This window comes from Acomys russatus, chromosome X (assembly GCF_903995435.1).
Source record: "Acomys russatus chromosome X, mAcoRus1.1, whole genome shotgun sequence".
NCBI classification, from domain to species: domain Eukaryota; kingdom Metazoa; phylum Chordata; class Mammalia; order Rodentia; family Muridae; genus Acomys; species Acomys russatus.
This window is the reverse complement of record NC_067169.1, coordinates 60,860,629-60,885,231: the sequence shown is the minus strand read 5'-3', so window position 1 is coordinate 60,885,231 and position 24,603 is coordinate 60,860,629. Positions and strand designations below refer to the sequence as shown.

Genomic DNA, 24,603 nt, shown 5'->3' with positions numbered 1-24,603 from the left:
TGTCTCCCTAGTAAGAGAGTATTTGGTCACACTGATCATTATTGTAGCTTACAGCATTAGTAGCTTGATAAGACTGTTGATGACTTTTTGATCTCAGCAACCAACATATCACTTTCTGGGAGGATGCTTCTTAGTATCAACTGGATTCCTTCAAGTTCTGTGACCAGGGTATCTTTTGCAGTTAAGGTCTTAGCATCATGTTCTGGTAGGCAACCAAAAGCAAGGATAGTAGCCTGTATTGTTTTGAGGGCGTCTGACACACTTCTGGCCAAAAACTTGTTTTCAAATTTTAAAGATGTTTTATATCGGTGCTGCAGAAAACCTAGAATAGATATTTGGGTTGTACACCAGGATAAAGCATTTGTCAACCACATTACTGACAAATAATACACAGAATACTTAAAGAACTTTCAAAATACTGTTGTGTGAGTATTCTGTTAAATACTTCAATTAGAGAAAGGCAAAAGGAATAGACACCAGAAAGGGAACAGGATGGGACCCTACCATAGAGGTCCTCTGAAAGACTCCACCCAGCAGAGGATCAAAGCAGATGCTGGGACTCAAAGCCAAACTTTGGGGTGGAGCACAAGGAGTCGTATGGAAGAGTTGGGGGAATAGAAAGAGCTGGAGGGAACAGGAGCTCCACAAGGAGACCAATGGAGCCAACAAATCTGGGTGGAGGAGTGGGGTGCTGCAAAGACTGATGCACCAACCAAGGACCATGCATGGTGAGGACCTAGACCATCTGCTCAGATGTAGTAGATAGGCAGCACGGTCTCCATGTGAATCCCATAATATAGGGAGTAGGGGCTACCTCTGACATGGACTCAATTGTCCACTCATTGATCACTTCCCCCTGGCGGGGCAGCCGTGCCAGGCCACAGAGGAAGAGGATGAAGACAGTCCAGATGATACTTGATAGGCTAGGGTCAGATGATGGGGGAAAACGATGAGGGAGAGGGCTACAATTAGGGTGTAAAGTGAACAAATTAAAAATAAATAAAAAGAATAATAGCACACCAATAAACATATTTCAATTAGAAAAGTCATTTCACTGAAGAGGCTATATGAATAGCAAATAAACATGTGGAATGGTATTTAACATCACTAATCGTTAAAAAAAATCTAAACAAACACCATGAATTTCATTGAGGAAGGGCTTGCTTAGCTTGAGTGTAACCCTGGGTTCAATAATTAAATACTGAAGATATATATTAAATACAAAATGGTCTCACATACATTGTTAAGAATATAAAATGAAATTTTACATCAACACAAAAAGTTATATAGGACTTTTCATAAGAACTTTATATGTAATAAATAAAACCTGGGCAAGGAATATGTCCAATTTTTCATATATATCTATCATGCTAAGTAGGCTTGGCTGGCCTGGTACTCCTTGTTTATCATAAGTTAGCATCAAAGTTGCAGCAGTCTTTCTTTATACTCCAATATCCCAAATGCCAGAATTGTAGGCATATTCCACTACAACTGGTCTAAAGCTTTTTATATTGTGCTATAATTTTGTAAGACATAAGGCACAAGAAACAAAGTGAATAACAGATATCTGCTCTGAAATTTGATATTTTCTGTAACCTACAGTTATTTTAAGATAAAAAAGTGTTAGAGCTAGCCATGTTTTCTCACACCCGTAATCCAACCAGTGAGAGGACAAAGGCAGGAGGATTGTTTTTTTTATTTTATTTTATTTTATTAATTTATTTCTTGTTACATCTCAATGGTTATCCCATCCCTTGTATCCTCCCATTCCTCCCTCCCTCCCATTTTCCCCTTACTCCCCTCCCCTATGACTGTGACTGAGGAGGATCTCCTCCCTCTGTATATGCTCATAGGGTATCAAGTCTCTTCTTGGTTTTAGTTTAAGGGGAGCACAGGCTTCATCCTGGCCTGACCCTGTCTCAAAAGCAATAAAAGTTAAGTGTAAGGATATAGTTCACTTGTAGCATGTTTGGCTCTCTGGATTTGATCCCAAATATTGATTTAAAAACATCTTTAATTGGTTCTAAATGTAAATTTAAAATACCCGAAAATATTAGACTACTAGAAACAAGTATTTTGAAGCCAAGCATACAGAGAGAGCACAATTTTACCTATGAAGAGGGAAATTTGAAGTGGAATATGGAGTTATGAGCCTCATTTCATTGAAAAAAGACCAATTCATTTTTCCTGTTTAAGGATTCAATGAATTGTTTTCCTTAGAAATAAAAATAAAAACAGGAACAAAAGCATTCTTTAATAGCTTGCATGTCATTTTAAGGCTTAAATATTTAAATAATACAGTCTTCTGATAAAAAAAACTTTCTAGTTTTGCTTATTGCCATAAAAGTTTTATTGTTTCATGTGCTCATGTGTCCTTTCTAATTATGTTTTATGCCTCATTTGTTTGTTATTATAATGCCCAGATTTTCTAAAACTGCTTATATTTCTCTTACAAAGACTTGGATTGGGAATCGAAGAAGAAAATACCGTTTAATGGGAATTGAAGTTCCACCTCCAAGAGGAGGCCCTGCTGATTTCTCTGAGCAGCCTGAGTCTGGTTCTTTGTCTGCACTCACACCAGGAGAGGAAGCTGGGCCTGAAGTAGGAGAGGATAATGACAGAAATGATGAAGTGTCCATCTGTTTGTCCGAAGCAAGCTCTCAAGGTACTTTACTGTGTCTCTTAATAACAGCCTTTGGAAGTTCGATGTATTTTTACTTGCTTTTCATTATACTGCACTTTAACTCTAGAGTGTTCAAAGCATGACCAAGCATTTGAAAAGAACATATTTATTTTTTTAATGCTTCTATGTAAAAAGTCTTCCATATCAAGTCATCACAAAGCGCATTCACCTATCACAATACTGATGCCCTACTTCTTGAAATGTTAGTTATTACAGCAGTCCTTATACAAGAAGCAGGTAAATGATTATGTTTGGAATGTTAGGTGAGTGCTTACAAATACTTTAACAAAAGAGAATACGGTACATGATAATGCAAATAGGCTTGTGATCTGGCATACAAATGTCACTCAAAGCTTTTCCACTAGCAAATTGTTCAGTTTCGGGCAAAGCATTTAACTAAGCTCATTAGACTCTTTTCTTTATTCTGTAAAAGGAAGTTAAACTGGCTCATCTTTATAATACCACTCAATGCATCCCTGAGTGAGACTGCATTCTATAACACAGATTAATGCCACTTACCTAAGAAGAATTTTTTATTTGACTTCAAACATAATAAGTAATTCTAATGTAATTTTATTAAAATTTTAGTAATATTTATTTTATATATCATAAAAGTCTTTATAAATATACAATCCAGTTATTTTTTAGTAAGGCTTATAGATTTGTATTACTAAAACTTAATTTTAGATCTTTTTGTTATCACATCAGGAAACTTCTCATGTTTAGTCAGTGATCCTTGTTTCCTCAGCTTCAGGCACACTAATCTGCTTTCTGACTATTTAAGTGTGTCTTTTCCATGTGCTTTATCTGAACCTGATAACAAACCCTGTAGTCTTTTTGCGTCTGTGCTTCAGAAATTAAGACCCACTCACTTGAATATTTGCTTGTTTCTTTTTCTCTTTTTCACTGTTACTAGTTCAGAATACTGGCAAATTATTTTCTGGTAAACCAGAAAATATCTACTTTGCATATGTATTTATGCATGATATATGTAGCTGTATTTGTCTGTGTGTAGGCATACATGAACCCAGAGATCACTTTTCCAGTTCTAGCCAGCTTGTTCTCGGGTTTCCCTGTATGCATCTCATATACTGGGCTGCAATTGCTGGCAGGTGACCATTCTCACTCTGCTCTGAATGTTTATATGGCAAGTGCTTTACTCACTGAGCCATCTCTCCAACTTTGTGTTTCTTATTTGTCTCTTAACTTTGTTTATGATTCCTCTACAAATATATATGCACATATTTTGGCTAAACTGGCCTTGGACTCACTCTACTACAAAGACTGGTCTTTAGACTCCTGATCCCCCAATCTTTACCTCCCAGGAACTGAGATTGTTGCCTATTTATACTAGTCATCTTCAAGGGTGGCATTATTTATGATACAAAATTTTATGTTACAGTAATTGCTAATTATACAAAATCTCTTTTAGTAATTAGGGCAGAAATCAAATTTGACGGTATCCCTAACTTTTGTGCTATTAGTGGTCTTTCTGTGAGTTCTATATGTTAGCTAATCACCCAGGATACCTCAGAAGCTCCAGTGTAGAGAGCATTCTAGATCACTAGGAAACACTCTCATCCCAAGTTGAAACAACTCCTCTTTTTTGGATTAGGGGAATAAACAAATTATCACTGGAATAGGTTGATCAAAGTGACATTATATAGAAAAACAAGATATATCATTGAAATGATGATGCTTGAATTTTTAAATTAGAATATCTCATTACTTCTGATCCTCCTATCACCACCCCCTGTTTCAGATTTTTGGTGGTAGAATTTTTTGTGTATAATTTTTACATTGCCAGACATAGCAATATTTTTCTTTGTGGCTTCTGACTTTGCAGTCCTAATTATAGTCTCTTCTTGCCCTACAATTGTAAAAAAAAGCTCATATATTTGGCATCCTTATGGTCTTATTTTAGCAATTTTATATTAATTCCATTGAGGATTTAGTTTGCCTTAAGATATAAGAGGAAAATACATAATTTTACTTTTACAAATAGTTTAGCAATTGGCCTCTATTATTTATTGCATAATTCTCTCTTTAGTTAGTTGCAGTATAACTTTTAAAATAAAATATGTATTTGTATATATGCATATGCAGGTACACATACATATACACATGAGAAAGCAAAGAGCTTCATTGTGTATTACATTAATCTGTTTTTAACTGTGCTTTATAAAATCTCATGATATCTGGTAAAGGTTTTATTTTAGTTGTAGACAAGCTGAAGAATTATTTAGCTATATATCTTTTCACAGTTTTTTTCTCAAAATTTATTTAAAATTTTATTGCTGGCACATTAAATAGATAAACTATCATTAGGAAGGTTAATTCAGTTTGCAGTTCAGAGTTTTCTATAATAGCGGGACACACATAGAGAACAGTTGGGTAATATTGGTCTGGAACTCAAAAGAGAGGTTAAATCAGGAGAAGAAACATGGTAATCTGCCAAACTGCGGCCAATTAGTACCTACCTACAGAAGTAAGAGTTTTAATTGAGAAAATTAAAATAAAAACCAAAACAAGACAAAACAATGGAGAAGGGCTGTGTGTTGAGAAATATTTACATTTTGAGGCCCTGGGAAAAAATTAGCCACTGAAAGAACATTCAAGCACAACAGAACTGGATAGTATGCCATTACTAAAACGAAGGAAAGAAAAAGTTTTCAGAAATAAGAGGGGTCATTATCTCAATGATCTCATAGAAACTGAGTAGAAAGGAGAGGCCATTGAATCAGTCTTTAAGAGGTTCTTTGCAAAAGCAATTAATTGCATGCCCAGGGGGCAGGCAGGCAAATTGTAATGGGTAGAATAATGAAAGGGATAGAAAAGCTGTCACTGTTGAGAGGACAATGCATTGTAAGTCCAGGTGTTTGAAAGATTATCGAATATGAATATTCTCTCTTCTTTTTTCTCTTTTCCCTCTTCCTTCCTCCTTCTGCCTCTCCTTCCCTCCTCCTTCTTCCTCACCTATGATTGCAAACGATAACAAGGATTAGGAAAACCGATGCAGGCATAAAAATCACAAGGAAAACAAAATGTTTCGTGATTTCTAAAGTCATTTCTTTCTCATTTAGTTGGTCCAGTAAATACAGGTTTATCTTCTGTTAGCCTTTCCAGAATAATATGTGCCTGGAGATCCTTGGAGAATTCCCAATATTTATATGATGGGGTCCTTAGAGCCTAATGCCCAACAGCTATTTGAAGTGACTCAGGAAGAAGGGTTTCTAGTTGTCTCTGAAAGGGCAGTTTTGCTGTGAGGAAGTATTCTGATGAAGCAAAATGCATGGGCCCCTGAGTGCAGAGTTACATCCCGACTGCTACTTCCCCTCTTGAAACAGAATTGTAGAAAATAAGCACTTAATGGGAAAACGGTGAATGTTAATTTTAAAGTCTGCATTAATGGTCCACATGTAATAAACCACTGCTCCTGTACCAGAGTCCTTTGTCATATAATAGTGTGTTGTCTAGATAGCTGGCATAGTAATCAAGACCTAATGAGAAAAAGGAGAGAGAGAATTTAATGTATGAATCAAAAAGTGCAGGATGAGAAGTAAGCCTAGAATTTCTCTCAGTGGCTTATTTTTCACAATCGCACAGTAACCTTTTCATTCTCATCAGAAATTATGGCAGGAAAGCATTTTGAAAGACTGGAAAGAGCCCCTTTGGTGCTGTTTCCTGCTAGGTCTGTACAATTTCTTCATTTCATTGATGGAGAATACTAATCTGACTGGGTTGACTGTGTGATCCGTTTGTAAAAACTAAGTGTATCGTGTGGCTGAAACTAATACCCTACCTCTTAAAATATACTGATCTATATTCTTTTCCAGTTTATGAAAATGTAACTCAATTATGTTTACATTGCGATGTCCATTCATTCCCTCTTAGAGATATAGAGATGTTTCCAAAACCTATTAACAAAAGTCAGAGTCCTTATACACAATTATTATTTTAACAAGATTAGAGTGTTTTAAATGTTTAAGAGAGGGCTGTATCTGTAAACTAGTGCTTCTATATATTGCAGTACAAGTTAAAACAAACACAAGAAAACAACATAGAGTTTTCTTTCAGCATCCTTGCAAGGAAAAATATTTGCCTTCAAATTACAAAAAGAGGCAGGCTTTTGTCAGCTAACAGAAAGTGTAAGTATTCATGATGTCTTACAAGTTTCCCATGGAATCCTTTGTTTCTTAGCAAGCATGTAGGTCCCTGCCACAGACCTTCTGATTCACCTCATTTCGACCTTGCACTTGACCTTCCTCTCCCTCATTTCTTTTCTGTTTTCCTGGGAGGGAGTGAAAACAGGCATGGTTGACTTGATTTGTGAAAAACAATGCATGGCTTCACCCTTCGTGGAGACTTCAGCAAAAATGATACTTAGTAACTCAGTTCCTTAATTTTAGGTTTAGTTTCTACCAAAATATATTTATGACTGAGGAGTTTTAAAGATTTTCACTTTTCTGAGAATCAAATTCTTTAAAGTATAGGAGTGATTAATACTTACAACATTGCATTTATAGCAGTGCCTCTTTTACAGCTGTATCTTAATATGTGAGTGTGTGGTGTGTGCATCAAAAGATAATACTCAGGCTAGAGAGATGGCTCAGAGGTTAAGAGCACTGGCTGCTCTTCCAAAGGTCATGAGTTCAATTCCCAGAAACCATATGATGGCTCACAACCATCTATAATGAAATCTGGTATCCTCTTCTGACGTGCAGTTGTTACATGCAGACAGAACACTGTGTACATAATAAATAAATAAATATTTTTTAAAAATATAATTCTCCATGGCTTACTTAATCTGAGTTTATAGTTACCATATAGAGTGCCCTCTAGAGTTTTCAAGGATTGGTTCTATTTTTTACTTTTTGATTAACAAAGCTCCATTTTTTGAGGAATTATTACCATGACACAATGACAGTGTTTATATATCAAACTTTATACATACATACACACACACACACACACACACAGAGAGAGAGAGAGAGAGAGAGAGAGAGAGAGAGAGAGAGAGAGAGAGAGAGAGAGAGAAACATTCCTTATTTAGTTTATGTTACACATTTTCTTTCAGAAGCCTCAAAATAGCTTTTATTTAAATGTTCTAAAATAACCAAGCCATACAATATGCTGTCAGTGAACCACACTGTGTATAAAGTTATGAGTAAACCTGAAGAAGAATGTACAACAATCCTATAAGGAATAGTACCAGTAATGATCTTGTTGATGAGCAATATAACCCATCTTCTGAGACTACGATTCCTAATATAAGATCTGTATCTAAATCTGATGACAATTTTCCCTCTTTCCATTTCATTTCATCACTGATTATGTAGGACTTGAAATGTCTGTGACTTGAAATGTCTAAATAATGAACAGTTAACTTTCCTTTGTCTAGGAATCATTGTTTTTATAAAATTTTAAATTGACTCTTCTTACATTTCACAAATAAATGAGATCATGCAATTTATTTTCTTTCTTTCTGCCTGGCTTATTTCACTTAGATAACATCCCCCTGGATTCATCCATGTTGCAGCAAATAGTGGTGCAAGGAAGGTCAAATATATCAAATACAAATAAAAGAGTGGAGGGAGGGGAGAATGAAGAAATGTAACTCAGAGGGCACAAAGTTACAATGTGTGTGATGAATAAGGGTAAAGATCTAATGAAGAGCATGAAGACCATAGTTAATGATAGTGTATTGCGTATTCAGATTTTCAATAAGTGATGATAGCAGCTGTCGCCTAGGGCATAGTAAACTGTGACGTGATAAATATGTTAATTTGTTTCATTGTAGCAATCTTTTTGCTATATACTTATATTGTGTTATATACCACAAGTACATACAATAATATTTAATTGAAAATATATGATAGAGATAAGAAAGTTAAATAGAATTTATACAAACATTGTATTAAAATTCTCTTGAAGTTTTCTTGAATATCATGCACTTGAATTCTCACAAGCAATTCTTATAAGTGCATTTGTCCTAATCCTTCTTCCTGTTTATACATGGGAATGTATACTAGGAAGATATTAGGAGGGGTGATAAATATTTTTGATCTACTCTCTAAGTTGAATTGAAATGTTATTTACCAAGGATCAGAGAAATTTTACTAGTACTTATCCAAATAATCTCCAGGAAATTGCTGTATAGAAAAGAGACACAGAGATAAACAGTGCTATTCTATTTTTAAGGCATCTCTCGGTGAGGCTAATATAAGGTAAAAGGGCAAAGTGGTGATGTATGTAGATACACCCAGTGCCTTGAAGCAGACACTTGACCTAGCTCATCACAGACAGATTTTGATTAGACTAATTTCTCTGAATTGATTCATATCTCACTATTTTATTATTTTCTATTTTAAAATTAATGAAATTATTTTTAAATAAAGAATTTTTAAACTTATTTTTGTGTTTTTTGTTTAAATAATTTATTCAGATTACATCCCAATTGTTATCCCCTCACTTGTATCTTCCCATTCCCCTCTCCATCCCCTCCCTCTTTCACCCTATTCCAATATTATCAGAAAAAATATATGTCTATTGTTGAAAAGATTTGGAAGAACTACAAAAATGGAAATAATAGAGAATAACCTTCTGTAAACAATTACAAGGGAATATTTTTGTGTTATCTCTTTGCATATGTATACAAATGTTGAAATAATCTTGCCTTTTATACAATTATAAATCTGCACTTATAATAGTATACTTTTTATTGAGAAATTATTTTATTGCTTTTGTCTTATAATGAGCAAATCTAGATGTGGTGGCAGATGCCTGAAACTCCACTACTTAGGATGCAGAGACAGAAAATTTATTGAAACTTAAAGATTAATCTTGTCTATACAGTGAGTTCTTTGCCAGCCAAGCCCTTATCCACCAAAAAAAAAGAAAGAAAAGAAAAAATTGAATAATATTATAGAAAAGCTTAACTAAACCAAATTTTAAAACTTAAAAATAAAAGTAAAAATCAATTACAGTTATATATAATTCTATCTAGAGATAATAATGGAAACACTTAGGCACAAATAGTGTCATTTTTCTTCATTAAAAACATATATGTTTCTTTTATAAATATAAGATTACGCATACTTACATCACAGATTTTATCTTTCAGGGTTTTTCTCACTTGCAAAAAGCTCATTATACTTTTTTTCAGTAGCTTCATACTACTTAAGTGAATTCTTTATTATCCATTGTTGAATATACGGGTTTCTTCTATCTTTTCTATCATAAATAGCACAGTGTTGATCATTGTTGTATTTCTACCTATCCATATATCTAAAATATATATGACTAAATAAGATATGAAAATTCACAACAAAGCACACTCGTGATTTGCCACGCATATGTTTTTTTCAAAAGACACATTATTTAAGTATTCTTTAAAAATCTCCACAGTTGAGTGGAGAGTGTGATATGACTTTCTCACGTACTCTGGTGCCTCACATTTGACCATGTCCCCTGGAGGGGGAGACCTGGTGGCACTCAGAGGAAGGAGAGCAAGTAGCCAAGAAGAGACTTGATACCCTATGAGAATATATAGGGGGACGTAATCCCCCTCAGGAACAGTCATAGGGGAGGGGAATAATGGGAAAATGGGGGGGGGAGGAATGGGAGAATACAAGGGATGGGATAAACATTGAGATGTAACAAGAATAAATTAATAAAAAAAAAAGAGAAAAACAAACAAACAAAACAAAACAAAACAAAACAAAACAAAAATATAGTAAGGTTTTGAGATACAACATATGAACTCTTTACTTTTTTTTCCTGTAGAGGAGCCCAGTGAAGTTATCCCAAATGAGACCAGGGCGCATAAGGATGAAGAGCACCAGGCAGTATCCGCAGATAATGTGGTATGTACAGTTTGAAATTCTTTCCTCATTACCAGATGGATTTCAAGGACAGTGTGCCAGTTGATGACAACATCTGTATTGTCAGAATAAAGTCTTGCTTTACCCTGTAAACCAAAGCAGAGCTTTCCCCGATGAATTTAATATATCTTTCAGTTTTCAATAAGTAACTTTAAATACTTCCTTTTTAACCTTAGGAGATGTCGAAGTATAAAAACCTAGTGCTCAGCTCAAATATGACATATTTTATATATAACAAGTTACTTTCTTCAACACACTGAGCAGGGAGCAGATTCATTCCATTGGACAGATGGCAGAATTGAAATGGAGTTTAGCTGGAGATCATGAAGGAAGTCTTTGTTAGTACTCCTCCTTGCGTCCAAGGATTTCTCTGTTCAGACCATACCTATCTATACTGCATTCAGGACTTTTTTCTTTCTTTTTTTTTTTTTTTCTGGTTAAATTGGACCCTGTTAACTGCTTTCAAAATCACAACAAAGAAGGAAAGACCATATTATAAGAATCTGAATAGCAGCAGGGACAGGCTACATGTGTATTAAGCTGGGTTTTGTAAAAATATAAACATATAGTGATGTTCCTTTAGCAGCTGTTTTAGCAGAATTTGTTTATATTTTGGCCCAATAAATTAGTACAGAAATCAAGATAGTATTAAACAAAGTCAGGCATAAAGGGAAATGCCATCATATTTCCATTTTGCCTTTGAATCAATGTTCTATGCATGGTTTTCATTCAAACAGATCTTATAATTTTTTTTCTGTTACAAAGTAGCTGTGATGTCACAATATACTCTGGCTTCTATTTCTTTGACACTATAATCCTGAACGTCTCTTTAATAAAAATGGAGCACATAAAATGTACATTTGGGCTCGTATTTGTTAAATATCAACAATATTTAATGTTGTTTTCTACATATAAATTAGAATTCAGAATTGAATTTCGTTGATTTTTTAAAGTCCCAGTTTAAGTCCATGTTTGATTCTTCTTAACACTGAACTCAACAGGCCTATTGAGAAATTAGGTTTGATTTGGAGGCAGTCATTTTTTTTCATCAAGTGGTTAATAATCATTGTTTTCCACAATAAACTGTTCCCATACTTTAAATCTCACCAAATGTCTCCTTCTGCTTGAAATTTGAATTATAGTGTATAAATATAAACAATTATTTACAATTAAAATATCTTTTCCCCTAAAGATCTGTTCATTTTTAGCCTGAATTTCTCTGCATTGACTTTCCCCAGCAGCAGACAGCTGGAAATAATAAATGAAGTCGTGGCATGGTATGACTCATAGTCACTTAGGCACCTAATTTTTCAAGAACAATTGATTTTCAGAGACAAAACTTCAAACTTTCAAAGGTTGATCTCCTCTGCCTGTAACTTTTGAGTGCCCCCAATTATGCATGGATGACAAATAAGAGACATATAAGACTTATTTATATGCACAATCTATTCAGTGGCTGTTGGTGCCTTCTTTTCTTAAATGCCTAGCTCCATTTTCCAAGAATCCAGCCACATAGGTAGAAAATCTAAAAACCTTAGAACAGGAATTATGATCTGATTAAGACTCAAGTTTATAGTGATTACACTAGAAAACAAAACATTAGGCTCCTCTCAATGCAGCAGGAGAAATAATGTTGCTGCAGCTCTCCATCTGCCTCATAGACTGCAGGTCAGAAACACTGTGATTGTGTCATATCTTCAGAGGAAGCATAGCAATTATAATCATTCTGTGTGTGTGTGTGTGTGTGTGTGTGTGTGTGTGTGTGTGTGTGTGTGTGTGTGTGTGTGTGTAATCTGGGTAGAACATCTATTCTGCCTAGGACATGCTGCTATTAATGTGCTTGTGCATAAAAGACTGTCTAGTGACTAAATCTGGTTTAGCTTCCTCCTTTTTGAAACTGTCTTTTGGGTTGGTCATGTTTAAATGTTTTAAAGTACGGTTTCTTTTCCCTTAACTGCATTTTTTTACAAGTAAAGGAAAAATTTGAATGGATTTAGTTTATTTTTTGAAAAAAAAATGCTTTATGATTTAAAAATTTGCTTTACCTTCCTTATTGCAGCTTTTTGGTCATTCTTTTCATCAGCACGGAACTGTACTGTTTAGCCTTTTGACAAATAGGTAGTCAGTATCTATTGTGCACAACATACTGCCTATGTTTGCTGTGCCTAATTCTGAAGCTAACGGAGCTTCTCTCTCTGCCTCTGTGCTCTCTTCACTGCCTTTGTTACTGTCCTACGAAAAAAAACAAATCACCATGCAATTTTCACCATTATATCATAGATGTCTGCTTTCAATTGTCTAGCTAATGGAGCACATTAAATATGTGAATTTTTAGACATTGTATTTTCCTTTGAGATGCATGCCATATGTTAACATTTTTCATTAGAAGGAAGAATCTTGTGGAGACAGAAAAGGAACCCTTTTGTGTGTGTGTGTGTGTGTGTGTGTGTGTGTGTGTGTGTGTGTGTGTGTGTGATTAAAATAGACTATCATTACTAAAATCTAGTTCCCTGTTACTGGAGGGAGTCACCAATCACCAATTAAAGATACAAGGGTTGAAATACATGCTGTGTATAACACCGAGGAGCCAATTATCAAGGTTTAATCCAGATAACCTAGATCACTGTATCACCAAACTAAATATTGAGAAGGTATGTTGTATACCTTGTATGTACGAATAGATCTCATATATTTGTGAAAGTTTCTCTGCTTATATTACAGAAAATAGAAATTATTGATGATGAAGAAAGTGACATGATAAGCAATTCTGAAGTAGAACAAGTAAATTCTCTCCTGGATTATAAGGTAAAGGCAATTTCAAGTTCTGACTTCATTAAGGGAAGTTATTGAGTTGAAAAAATTTATAGTGCCTCTCATTTTTTTTCCATCTGATAGGCTGGGCCTCTTCTTGGGTATCTTGAAAATTAGTCAAAATGTTGGGCACTTTAAAATATCTGGCTTATTTGGTTGTTATGATTTTAAACAAACTATTTACTGGCTCAAAATGTAGCATTGATGGTGTTAAGCAAGTGAGAACAACACATAATGACAGTGCCAGTTAATATGGAATTTATGGTGAAGACAGCGTTTTCTTTTAAATGGTGGCCGAGCTGCTAGAGGTTTGTACATGGAGCCCTAGGTATGTGTAGGGATGATGCAGGAACAGCACTTTACCCCAAGGATTTCACATCAGGCTGTGCAATATGAACAGACCCCGCCTCAAATAAAATAAACACAACAGCAACGTGGAAGGGGTAAGGAGTAAAGGGCAGAATATCTTTCCCAGTGTCCATTGATACTTTTATATTGGATTGCAATTTCTTCCGAGAATATACCTCATACCAGTTTTATGAGAATTTAAAAAACAATTCCCCAATGAAAAATGAGATGAATATAAATAAAGATGACCTTTTCTTAATGTCACTTGTTCCTAAATTAGAAGACGTTCTTTGATAGTGTGTCATGCATAATTTTGTTTTTACTCAATTTTAACATAAGCTATCAGTCTGCTTATCGATATATTTTTTGCATAGATGGAGAAGCAGCCTCCCCAGTAGTCTCCCCTTGTTACTCCACAGCCTATCTTGCTAGGAAATTTTGAGTTTTCTGACATTTTGGCACAAAGTGCTTCTTTCTAAATACAAAGTTTCTTTTTGTGGAACATAACCAGCATTTACAGCGAATGCTAGTAACAAAGACCACCATTTAATTAGAAAACAGCTGTCCCTCTTCTCAAAAATTCTTTTCTGTGTTAGTATAGTATAACTGAAATTAATGCTATTAGACACATGTTTTCCTAATGTTCATATGTCGAGCCTTAACATAATGAGTGCTATAAACATGCCAAGAAATTGTTTTTGACTTTTTATTTGCTAAGTGGTCAGAGAGAAAAGTAAAATTCTGTATTTCAGCTACGTTTATGGCTAGATCTGGTGGGTCACACCTGTAATCCCAGCACTCATCAGACTGGAGCAGAAGGTCCAAAAATTCAAGGCCAACCCAGGATACATGAAGTGATCTTGCCTTAAAAGCAAATAAATAAATGCTCAGTGAAAAAAATAAACTGTATTTTAATTAGCTGAATTATAAAGTTGCTGGTTTTGAACTAGAAGAGATCCTGCTAATAACTCCTCCATGGTCATATAATACTTCTAAATACTGATTTCAGGATTAAAATGACTCTGCAGGCCAGGTCACTACTTGGCACAGGCTGTGGAAAGTCCAGGCGAGAGGACTGGATTGCACAGCTGTTAAGTGTGCCCCACTTAGCACTCTTGAACAGGTCAAATAGGGTTGGGCTCAAGACTTAGAGGATTCTTTCCAAGACCTCTCCCCTTTTCAGTGCCAGTCCTCTTGAGAAGGTTTGCAGCTAAAGGACAGGGATGGCAGGATAGAGCAGCTAGCCCAGAAATGTCAGTGAATGTTTACGCTGAACACTGAAGGGCATTTCACTAACCAAGTGTTTTGAATTGTCACAAATATTGTGGGAACAAGGGATCCCATAATAGGTCATTAGGGACATTCTTTATAATCATCTCTATAGTGTTTAAACTTTTTTCTTTGAATTCTCAATAATTGTACACATATATAGAATATATATATATATATATATATATATATATATATATATATATTTCTATACACATCATTTTAAAGTGCTTCCTTTTACCAACTGCGAACTTTGTACCTGGAGTTGCCATTGCATATTTTGAGTGTTGATGTAAACACACCAGTTTAGAAATGTAATATCTTGAAGAAAATGCTGTACACAGCATTGTTTTTTGTTTAGGAGTAGAAGTCATTTTTTTCATTTAGTATATTCATCATAAGTTTCTTGAAGGCAGAAACATACTTTAATCACCTACATATTATTTGGTTGAAGAACCTTCGCACATAGATGTTTAGCAAGCAGTTGCTGAGAAAGTAATTGAATAAATTAATTTGTCTACGGAAATAAGTTTAATACTGTTTCCCAAGTGCTTATTTATATAAATTCAATTAGTATTAGGGGCTACAGCATTTTTAAACTTTCCTACAGTGAATTCATCTTCTGTGCTTGGGATTTATTTTAGCAAACAAAAAGAATATTCTCTATGGTGCATTTTATTAACACACCCATTAGACATGGTAGCATTCCTGATTGAGATACATCATTAGAAACCCATATTTCTAGGAGTTCTAACTAATCCCAAATCCTTAGGAGACAAGTTGATGGAGACAATACCTGTGGCATGAGCATCTATATCATAAAATAGGACATCAGGCATGGTAGCCATTAATGGCCTTCCAGAGATTAAAGCTGGCATATTTGCAACCTTGTGTCCCACAACAATCATCTTGCAAAGTATAAACATTTTGCTGGGAATTCAAGGAAGGCTTTTGACAAAAAATAAAGTAGGCCTTATTTTGTAAAACGCTGTGACTGTTATTGTTTTACTTGTTACTTTCACAAGTACTCCATTTACTTAGGAAAATCTCTATAGTACACATAAATTACTGCCTGTAATCTAGGAAGCAGTTAATAGGCTTGCAAAAAGCATTTCTGAGATGAAAATGTCTGCAATATTAAATTATCTTAAAGCTGTTTATGCTTTTCAAACATTTCATAAACACCGAAGAAGGGAAATATTTGCATGAGAAATTAGAGATCCGCATATGAAAAGATGCTTTCGTGACTTTCGCAAATATGAACTAATGTTTTTAAAATGTTTTCTGATGGGCTATGAGTACAGTTCAGGAGGACTGTGAATGCAAATAAGTCAGCATTAAATGATGATAGATACTGCCTGTCTATAGTCAAATGACTTTCTACCTAGTGTACTGGGGAAGTGGAGGCAGAAGGTACCTTCAACTGCTAACCTAATTACATGAGACTCTGTCTCAAAGAAAATTAAAAATACAAATAACAATTCAAAAACCTCAACAACAAGAGCAAAACAAGGAGCAGGAATATAACTCAATTTGTACAGTGTTTTCTATGCAAGCATGAGCACCTGAGTTTGGATTCCTAACACCCATGTGAAAGACCTAGCCTTGTGACACATACTTGTAAACTGGGTGCTGAAGAAGCAGCAGAGACAAAAAACGCTAACTGAGCCCAGCTGACATAGTAGGTTTCAGGTTTAGTAAGAGATCCTGTTTCAGAAACTAAGATGGAAAGCAATGGAATAAAATACTTGATATCAACCTCTGGCTTCCATAGCACACATGCATACCCACACATACATAGAGACACAGATATTTGCCCACACATATCACACATACCATGCATATACCATATGCATGTGCATCAGATATGAAACAGACAAAAACAGAAGAAAACATTTTCTGGTAAACATTTTACTAATACTCTGACTTCTAATAAGAGCAAAGGTTTAGAATTAGCAAAAAACATATCATTGCAGAAACATATTGAATTTCCTTAGAGTGCTTACTTTTGACTTAGTTGTATAGTGACTGAATAGAAATTTAGCCTGGACAGATGTTTCACTTATTAAGTGGTCTGGAAGGAAGCAGTTTCATCCCCCAAATTAAGATTGAAACTGAGCTAACAAGTAACATAGTAAACATGTTCACAGATTGAATGCAATTAATACAACATCCACTTGACTGAAACACCAAAATGGCCATGCAATCAACTAATTTTAATATGGTTTTAGGAAGCATTTTGAACAAATCCTGTTTTAAGTCCCTCTGTGCTCTGAGACCAGGTCTCCTGCTAGAAAGAATATTCCCTCTCTTTCTACAGTTTTTTCAAGGAGGATGATTGATAATTTATTAGTTTTTGTTTATTTTTATTTTTTAATAATTTACATTTTAATTGTAAATTGACAAATGATAGCTTTATATATTCATGAGGTACCAGTTTATGGTATGATTTATGAATACAATGTAAAATAATTAAATCAAGTGAATTAACATATCCATCGCTCCAAGTACTTACTTTCTATGGGAAGAACTTTAAATTTTGCCTTTTGCTTTATGGAATGCATATTATTTCCAATATTCTCCACATGTACTCTTAAACAAAAATAGTGTTTTCCCTTTATGAAAAGATGAATAGAATTTGAGAACACAAATTATGCTAAGTGAAATAAGCCAAGTACAGAAAGACAAGTATGGTATTTTCTCACTTAATATTTGCTATCTCAAATAACTGAACTCAGAGAAACAGAGGCTAGAATGGTGGCCATCCAAGGCTGCAGTGAGGATTGGGAGATGACTGATGGTCAAATGGTGTAAAGCTTCTATTAGGTAAAAGAAAGTAAGTTTATTTTGTTTGGTTGGGATTTGAGCCACGTTCTCAGTATGTACCCTGGGCTGGCTTCAAACTCTTGAGTACTGGTATTAATAGGAATATACCATAATGATCATCTTAAGTTTTATTAATGTTGTTATTATTTGAGATATTCTGTGTGCTTTTATTTAATCTGTGTACTGTATTACATAGCTTCCAAACAGTTAAAAAAAAAAAAGATGTAAATACAGTGAAATTCACCTTTTTAATTTAATGTACAATTAGTTGAATTTGACAAATTGTTTATTATTTGTATATTAGTTTCTTTTCTCATGGATGTTATCAAATACCTGACAAGAAGCAATTTAAGGGAAGGTTTTGTTTTGGCGTGCAGTTCAAAGGAACATAGCCTACTGTGGCAGGGAAGGCATGGAGGCAGAAGTGTAAGGGGCTTGGTGACACTGTATCTACTATCCATAAGCAGATACAAGACAGGAAGTGGCACCAGCTATGGCACATCAAAGGCCAGCCTCCAGTGACTCACATATTCTAGCAAGGCTCTACCTGATAAAAGTTTCACAACCTTCCAGAATAGCACCACAGGATAGGTGCCACATGTTCAAGCAGGAGCCTATGGCAGAAATTTCACATTCAAACCACAACAGTATATAATGAAAGCCTGAATTACTTGCATATGGGGGCTATTATGAAAAAAATGTTGAAAATCTAAGTGTTTTCATTGTTCTTAAATAAATAACTAAAATAGTATTACTAAGAAAGAAGCAGAATTTTGTGATAAATGTTTTACAGAGTTCACCTTATTATTTGACACTCCCACTAACAATGTATATGACTATTAATTGCTCCATATTCTTACCAGCAACTGAATCTTGTCAAGACCTTTAAAATTAGCAAACTGGTAGTAGTATTTTTTCATTTGCATTTCTTAGCTGAAAATTATGTTAAGTATATTTTGAACATATAACTTTTTTCATGAAATCTCTGCTTGAATATTTTTGTCTATATTTTAGTCTGTTGCTACTTTTAAAATGGAATTTTTTATATCTTTCCTTTTATGTGAATTAGAATATTTTCGTCCAGTATGTAGTTTATGTTTTATTTTTATTTAGAGCATGTTTCTAATTATTCCTTCAATGCTTTTTTGTTTGGTTGGTTTTTGGTTTGGTTTTGGTTCCTTTAAGACAGTCACCATACAGGCACAAACACACTTAGAGTCAAGGCTGGGCTTGAACGCCTGATATTCCTGCCTCTACCTCCTATTTTACTGTAGATAGTTTTAATTATTTTAACTTTTGCATTTAGTCAAATGTGTACTTAAAATAATTTTCATCCCTACTTGGTACAAAATAACTGTTTTAGCTTTTAGAATTTGACTTTGTGAATATCACACCTAATATTATTGCATCTCTATTTCTCTTGGGGTTAATTGGACTCTATTCTTAACCCTAATCCAAATGCTAATTAAGTTTGATATAGTAAAGTTGTTTCCAAGAAGATGTCTTTCCTGTTTTCTTCTCTTCCTGGAATCTATTTACAAATTGTTTTCTATTGATGATTTATTTAAAAGGCAGCCATTGAATACCAGGATAATTTCCTTCTATGTTTTATATTCCTTTATGATAAAATTTTATTTTCTTTATTGTTCCTTATACTTTGATTGCATTCTAGCTTTATTGTTCATTAAACTTATACAGCCTTGAGTTTACATGAGGTAATTTTTTGCTTGATGTTTTCTCTTTTAGAATGAAGAAGTCAGGTTCATTGAAAATGAGCTCGAGATTCAAAAGCAAAAGTACTTTAAGCTCCAGACTTTTGTTAGAAACCTGATTCTGGCTATGAAAGCTGATGATAAGGAACAACAGCAGGTAAGTCCCATGAGAGACCAGTAAGCCACAATGTGTCAAGTTGAAAAATGGCTTGTCATATTTTGATTCTTCATATTTGTTCATTTGTAGTCTCCATTCTGGCTTGGAATTTCATGGAGCAAATGTTTATTGTATGATTTTTTAAAATATAGTGTTTTTAAGAATAGGTGTTAAGATTTGTTTGTGTGTGTGTGTGTGTGTGTGTGTGTGTGTGTGTGTGCGTGTGCGTGCGCGCATGCGGGCACGCGTGCATGTGTGCAAGCTACTATAGTGTAAAGTCAAGATAGCTGATTAGAATATTTTCTCAAGCTGGGTGTAATGGTGCACACCTTTAATCCCAGCACTTGGGAGGCAGAAGCAGGTAGATCATTGTGAGTTCGAGGACATCCTGGTCTACAAAGCGAGTCCAGGACAGTCAAGGCTACACAGAGAAACCCTGTCCCCCCCCCCCCCGTCAAAAAAAAGAAAAGAAAAAGAAAAAAGAATATTTTCTCAATCTCAGAATAGCATTTAAGTAGAGAAAAATCAAATTTTAAAATTAAATTTCAGGAAATTCCTTAAAATTTTTGTAGAGGTGTAGCTCTCTCAACCCCTAACTAGATAGTGTGTTTATTGAACGTTTTCTGAATGAAAAAGTGGCCATTTATTTATCTGCTAGCAGCTGCTGGAACTCACAAATGTTTGGACATAGTCTGTTTTATAATATGTTGATCCTCACTAAGAAAGCATGAAATTCTTTGTGACCATAGTGTATCACATTTTGCAATGTAAGTAAAAATGTTTGGGACATCCCACCAAAAATGAAATGCCTTTTGTTTTTTGCTATGGATGTTTGTTTATAAATTCATTTCAAATTGGTTTTTATTCTAAGATCTTTCTTGAGATAATATTAATATAATATAATGTATTTTTAAGCCTAGTTATGTAGAATAATATATTTAACACTAAATGATACCAAATTTGCAAAATGATGCCAAATCATCATGCTGATTTCTTCTAATAAAATTTATATGTGTATAGTCTGAGATACAAGTAGCTATATTTCACTAAATAGTCTTAGGAGATTTTATTCAGAAAAAAAAAGTCAAAAGTGAAAACACTAATGTCTTATACCCAAAGAATATTGCACATATATAGCCAATCCCAGACATTTCTAGGGAAATAATGTTTGAACATTCCATAATTCTCCTTTCTTTCAAAGGAAGAAGTGTTTGTATCTTTAACTTATATATTGAACAAAAAATTAAACTAGAAGAGTCATCTCATAGGACTAAAGCCAGCATGGATATTATTTGCCCAGATTCATGAATTTTTCTCTTTCAGCTCTGACCATATAGAGAGATTATAGTACAGAAGTCTTTAGTTGCGTGAGCTAGCATTAAGTGTATTGCTTCATTATACATGATATACACATTTCATGGCATATTGAAAATGTGTTTATAAGACAGGTATGGTGGCTTATGACATCGCTCTAGCCCTAGGGCAGCTCACATAGTAGAACTGCTGTGAGTTCGAGTTCAGCCTTGGTCATAAACTAAGAACTTGCCTTAAAACAAACAAGCAAAGCACAGCAAAGTTAAAATATGTTTGTTTTTTAAGAACATAAAATACAGACTTTTACATGAATAGGAGTGATAATATTGAAAACAATCCCAGTAGTATCACAAAATTTAAATAATTGTAGAACACACACACAAACACACACACACAGAGGCTCCTACTTTAGAGTAACAGAGTATTTCTTGTCTAAAAATATCGTACATCAATTTTAAATTCAGTTCTAGGACCAGTTAATTAGTATTTGCCATTGTCTCTTGACCTCTGAGAATAACTCACAGACTGAATTTCTACTTCTAACTTCAGCTTTGCTTTGGTTCTTTCCCAACAGTTGCTAACAAATAAGAAAAGTAACTAAAAAGAAAGAAAGGAAGGAAGGAAGGAAGGAAGAAAGAAAGAAAGAAAGAAAGAAAGAAAGAAAGAAAGAAAAGTAACATGCGGTTTGGGTTTCCTTTTCTAGTTTTCTTCTGATAAGAGACTAGTGAAATAAGATATGAGCATAATATGGTCTGAAATAGAAAATGATGCAAAAATTTTACCAAATGCCACAGCCTATGGAATCAGCAGCCTAAATAAAAAGTATGATTTTTTTGTAATTGAGATTGGGTATAGTAAATTTCAAAGTGTATTCCCCAAGCATAAAAGACACTGGGTATTACGGGTGGTGATACACACCTGTAATCATGTGGAAACTTGAGGAAAGAAGGTAATATATATAGTCTCTAAAACATAGATATGATACTAATAGTGATAACAAAAGCAATCCAGGTTATATATTAAACTAATGATATTTAAAACTTGAAATATTCAGTAGTTTATTTCTAGAAATACATTTTATTCTATCCAGTAAAATAGACACATTTGCTGTTATTTTATTTTTTAAAAAATAGACAGTATTTATTTCATTAATATTTAGATTAGTTGAATGAAATACGTGGTCTACAGAATATTTTACCCCTACAAAGAAGTCCAGAGTTTAAAATATATATATGGTACTTTCCAACTGAAACATTAGATTACCTAAAGGTTGTCTTTTTAAAATCAATAATAGCCATTTTAACATCCAGATAATGTTGCCAACATTGCTCTAAGTCATTAGTTATGGTCTTTCTTCCCCTGATAATTCACTGTGTGATCCTAGCCAGATCGATTGCCTTTCTTAAACTTCAATTTCTTCACTCTGCAAGGAGGATAAGAATGATTATCAATTTTACCTTCACATCTTAGAGCCTAGAATAAGTATTACGGACACTGAGCATGTATTTGGGAAAAGTGTTAATGATCTCTTGGGACAAATGGCACTTGGTCAGACCTCGAAAATGGTTGTTACTGATGAAAAACATATTATAAAAAATATTGAGGCTGTAGATGTGAGTCATTGTCAGAGTGTTTTTCTCTGAGTAAATGACACTCAGGGTTCAATGTACAACACACGGGATGGAAGAATAGAAGAAATTTAATTGTGCCTACTTATATCTTTGTGAAAAAGGCAGTTCCAGTCACTGGCAAAAAGTTGTTTAATGTCCCAATATTGCAGTCTGGTATGATATTGAAAGAGTTTTGCGGTGAAATCTGTATATAAGTAATGTTGTGAACTACCTCATACATTGAACATTTTAAATTCTACTCTCATTTTAGTCAGTCAACTCTATATAACTCAATGAAGAAGAAATGATACTGCTTTTCTAGTTTCCAGCTCTCTCCACTAGAATTGAGAATACCATGAAATGTTCAAATCCACTTGACTTTCCAATATCCGAAGCTCATATTCAATGAGTGGCAGTTTGAACCCCTTTCATCCTTAAGATGCTATAGTTCAAACTGCAAAGTGAACTGAATCCAGTGGTGTGTCACTCACATTCTGAACAACTAATATTAGCAAAGGTCCCATTGTATTCGAACTGGATCAGCAATAGCTCAGTGTTCTAAAAGAAAATGGCATGCTTTATATTACTGCAACATAGTAACTCGGAAAAAATGTGGTATCTTTATTCTACTTTCACGTGTAAGTTCACTTAGTTTCAGCAAGACATCCATGGGCAATTTAGTGGTACCAAATAAATAACTTTCTCCACATGTTATTTTTTCATTACATAGCCTGAAAAAAATAGAATGTTTTTTTCTTTGTGTAGCACAAGGCAAAAGTTATAGGATGGGTAACTGTCACTATTTTATTGAAGAGGAGAATCATGTCTTATTTCGACAGTATATTTCATATGTTCCCCTAGGATACCTTGCTCTTTGTTCCTTACCTGGGTAATGGCCAGTTTTCATTTGTTCCCATTCCCTTACTTCTCGTTTACTAATTTCCCTAAATCCAAAGTACAAGCAATGCTGTTGAAATTTTTTCATGTAGACTATGCTATTTTAGGTCCAATTTCTTATGGTTATGTGGGCACCAGCACTGTCATCCACATAAAACTTGACTGTTTCTCTATTATAGATTCATGTTCTACAAATACAAATGAAACAATTAGAACATGGTTAAGCTTAGCTTATAGATGTTCACAGATCCTAATGGTTCCAGCAAACATGTGAGCAGACACACCATTACCACAGCTATAATCAGAGATCCACCTGCATCTGCCTGCCACAGTGCTGGGATTACAGGCGTGTGCCACCACACCTGACAAATTGTTAAACTCTTTTTAAATATATTTTATTCATTTATTCATATTACATCTCAATTGTTATCCCATTCCTTGTATCTTCCCATTCCTCCCTCCCTCCCATTTTCCCCATACTCCTCTATCCTATGACTGTGACTGAGGGGGACCTCCTCCCCCTGTACATGCTCATAGGGTATCAAGTCTCTTCTTGGTAGCCTGCTCTCCTTCCTCTGAGTGCCGCCAGGCCTCCCCATCCAGGGGACATGGTCAAATATGGGGCAGCAGAGTTCATGTAAAGGTCAGACCCCACTCTCCACTCAACTGTGGAGAATGTCCTGTCCATTGGTTAGATCTGTGTAGGGGTTCGAAGTTTACTGCACGTATTGTACTTGGCAGATACCATAGTTTGAGCAGGACCCTTGGGCCCAGATCTGCCCATCATAATGTTCTTGTAGGTTTCTACTCAGCTATTAAAAGCAAGGAATTCCTGCAATTTGTGGACAAATGGATTGAACTAGAAATGATCATTATGAGTGAGTTAACTCAGAAGCAGAAAGCGTCAAATGGTATATACTCACTTACATCTGGACACTAGCCCAAGGGATATGTCCCATGAAAGTCTTCACTTACCAGGAAAGTGGGACAGAGGGGAGGACATCCTATTGGGAGTCTAGGTGAGAGAAGCATAGGATAATGGGGAAATAGAAGGATCCAGAGGGTCCTAGAAACCTACAAATTGTTAAACTTT

General features: G+C 34.7%; 1 protein-coding gene across 3 annotated transcripts in view; it reads left to right on the top strand.

The window, feature by feature from the left end:
• Hdx (highly divergent homeobox) overlaps nucleotides 1-24,603 on the top strand; it is a 111,469-nt gene that overhangs the window by 84,365 nt on the left and 2,501 nt on the right. For all 3 annotated transcript variants that reach the window (XM_051142412.1, XM_051142411.1, XM_051142410.1), the window contains 4 exons: nucleotides 2,458-2,665; nucleotides 10,469-10,548; nucleotides 13,288-13,371; nucleotides 19,567-19,689. In XM_051142412.1, coding sequence (XP_050998369.1) covers nucleotides 2,458-2,665; nucleotides 10,469-10,548; nucleotides 13,288-13,371; nucleotides 19,567-19,689 — 495 coding nt within the window. The remainder of the gene's footprint in view (nucleotides 1-2,457; nucleotides 2,666-10,468; nucleotides 10,549-13,287; nucleotides 13,372-19,566; nucleotides 19,690-24,603) is intronic.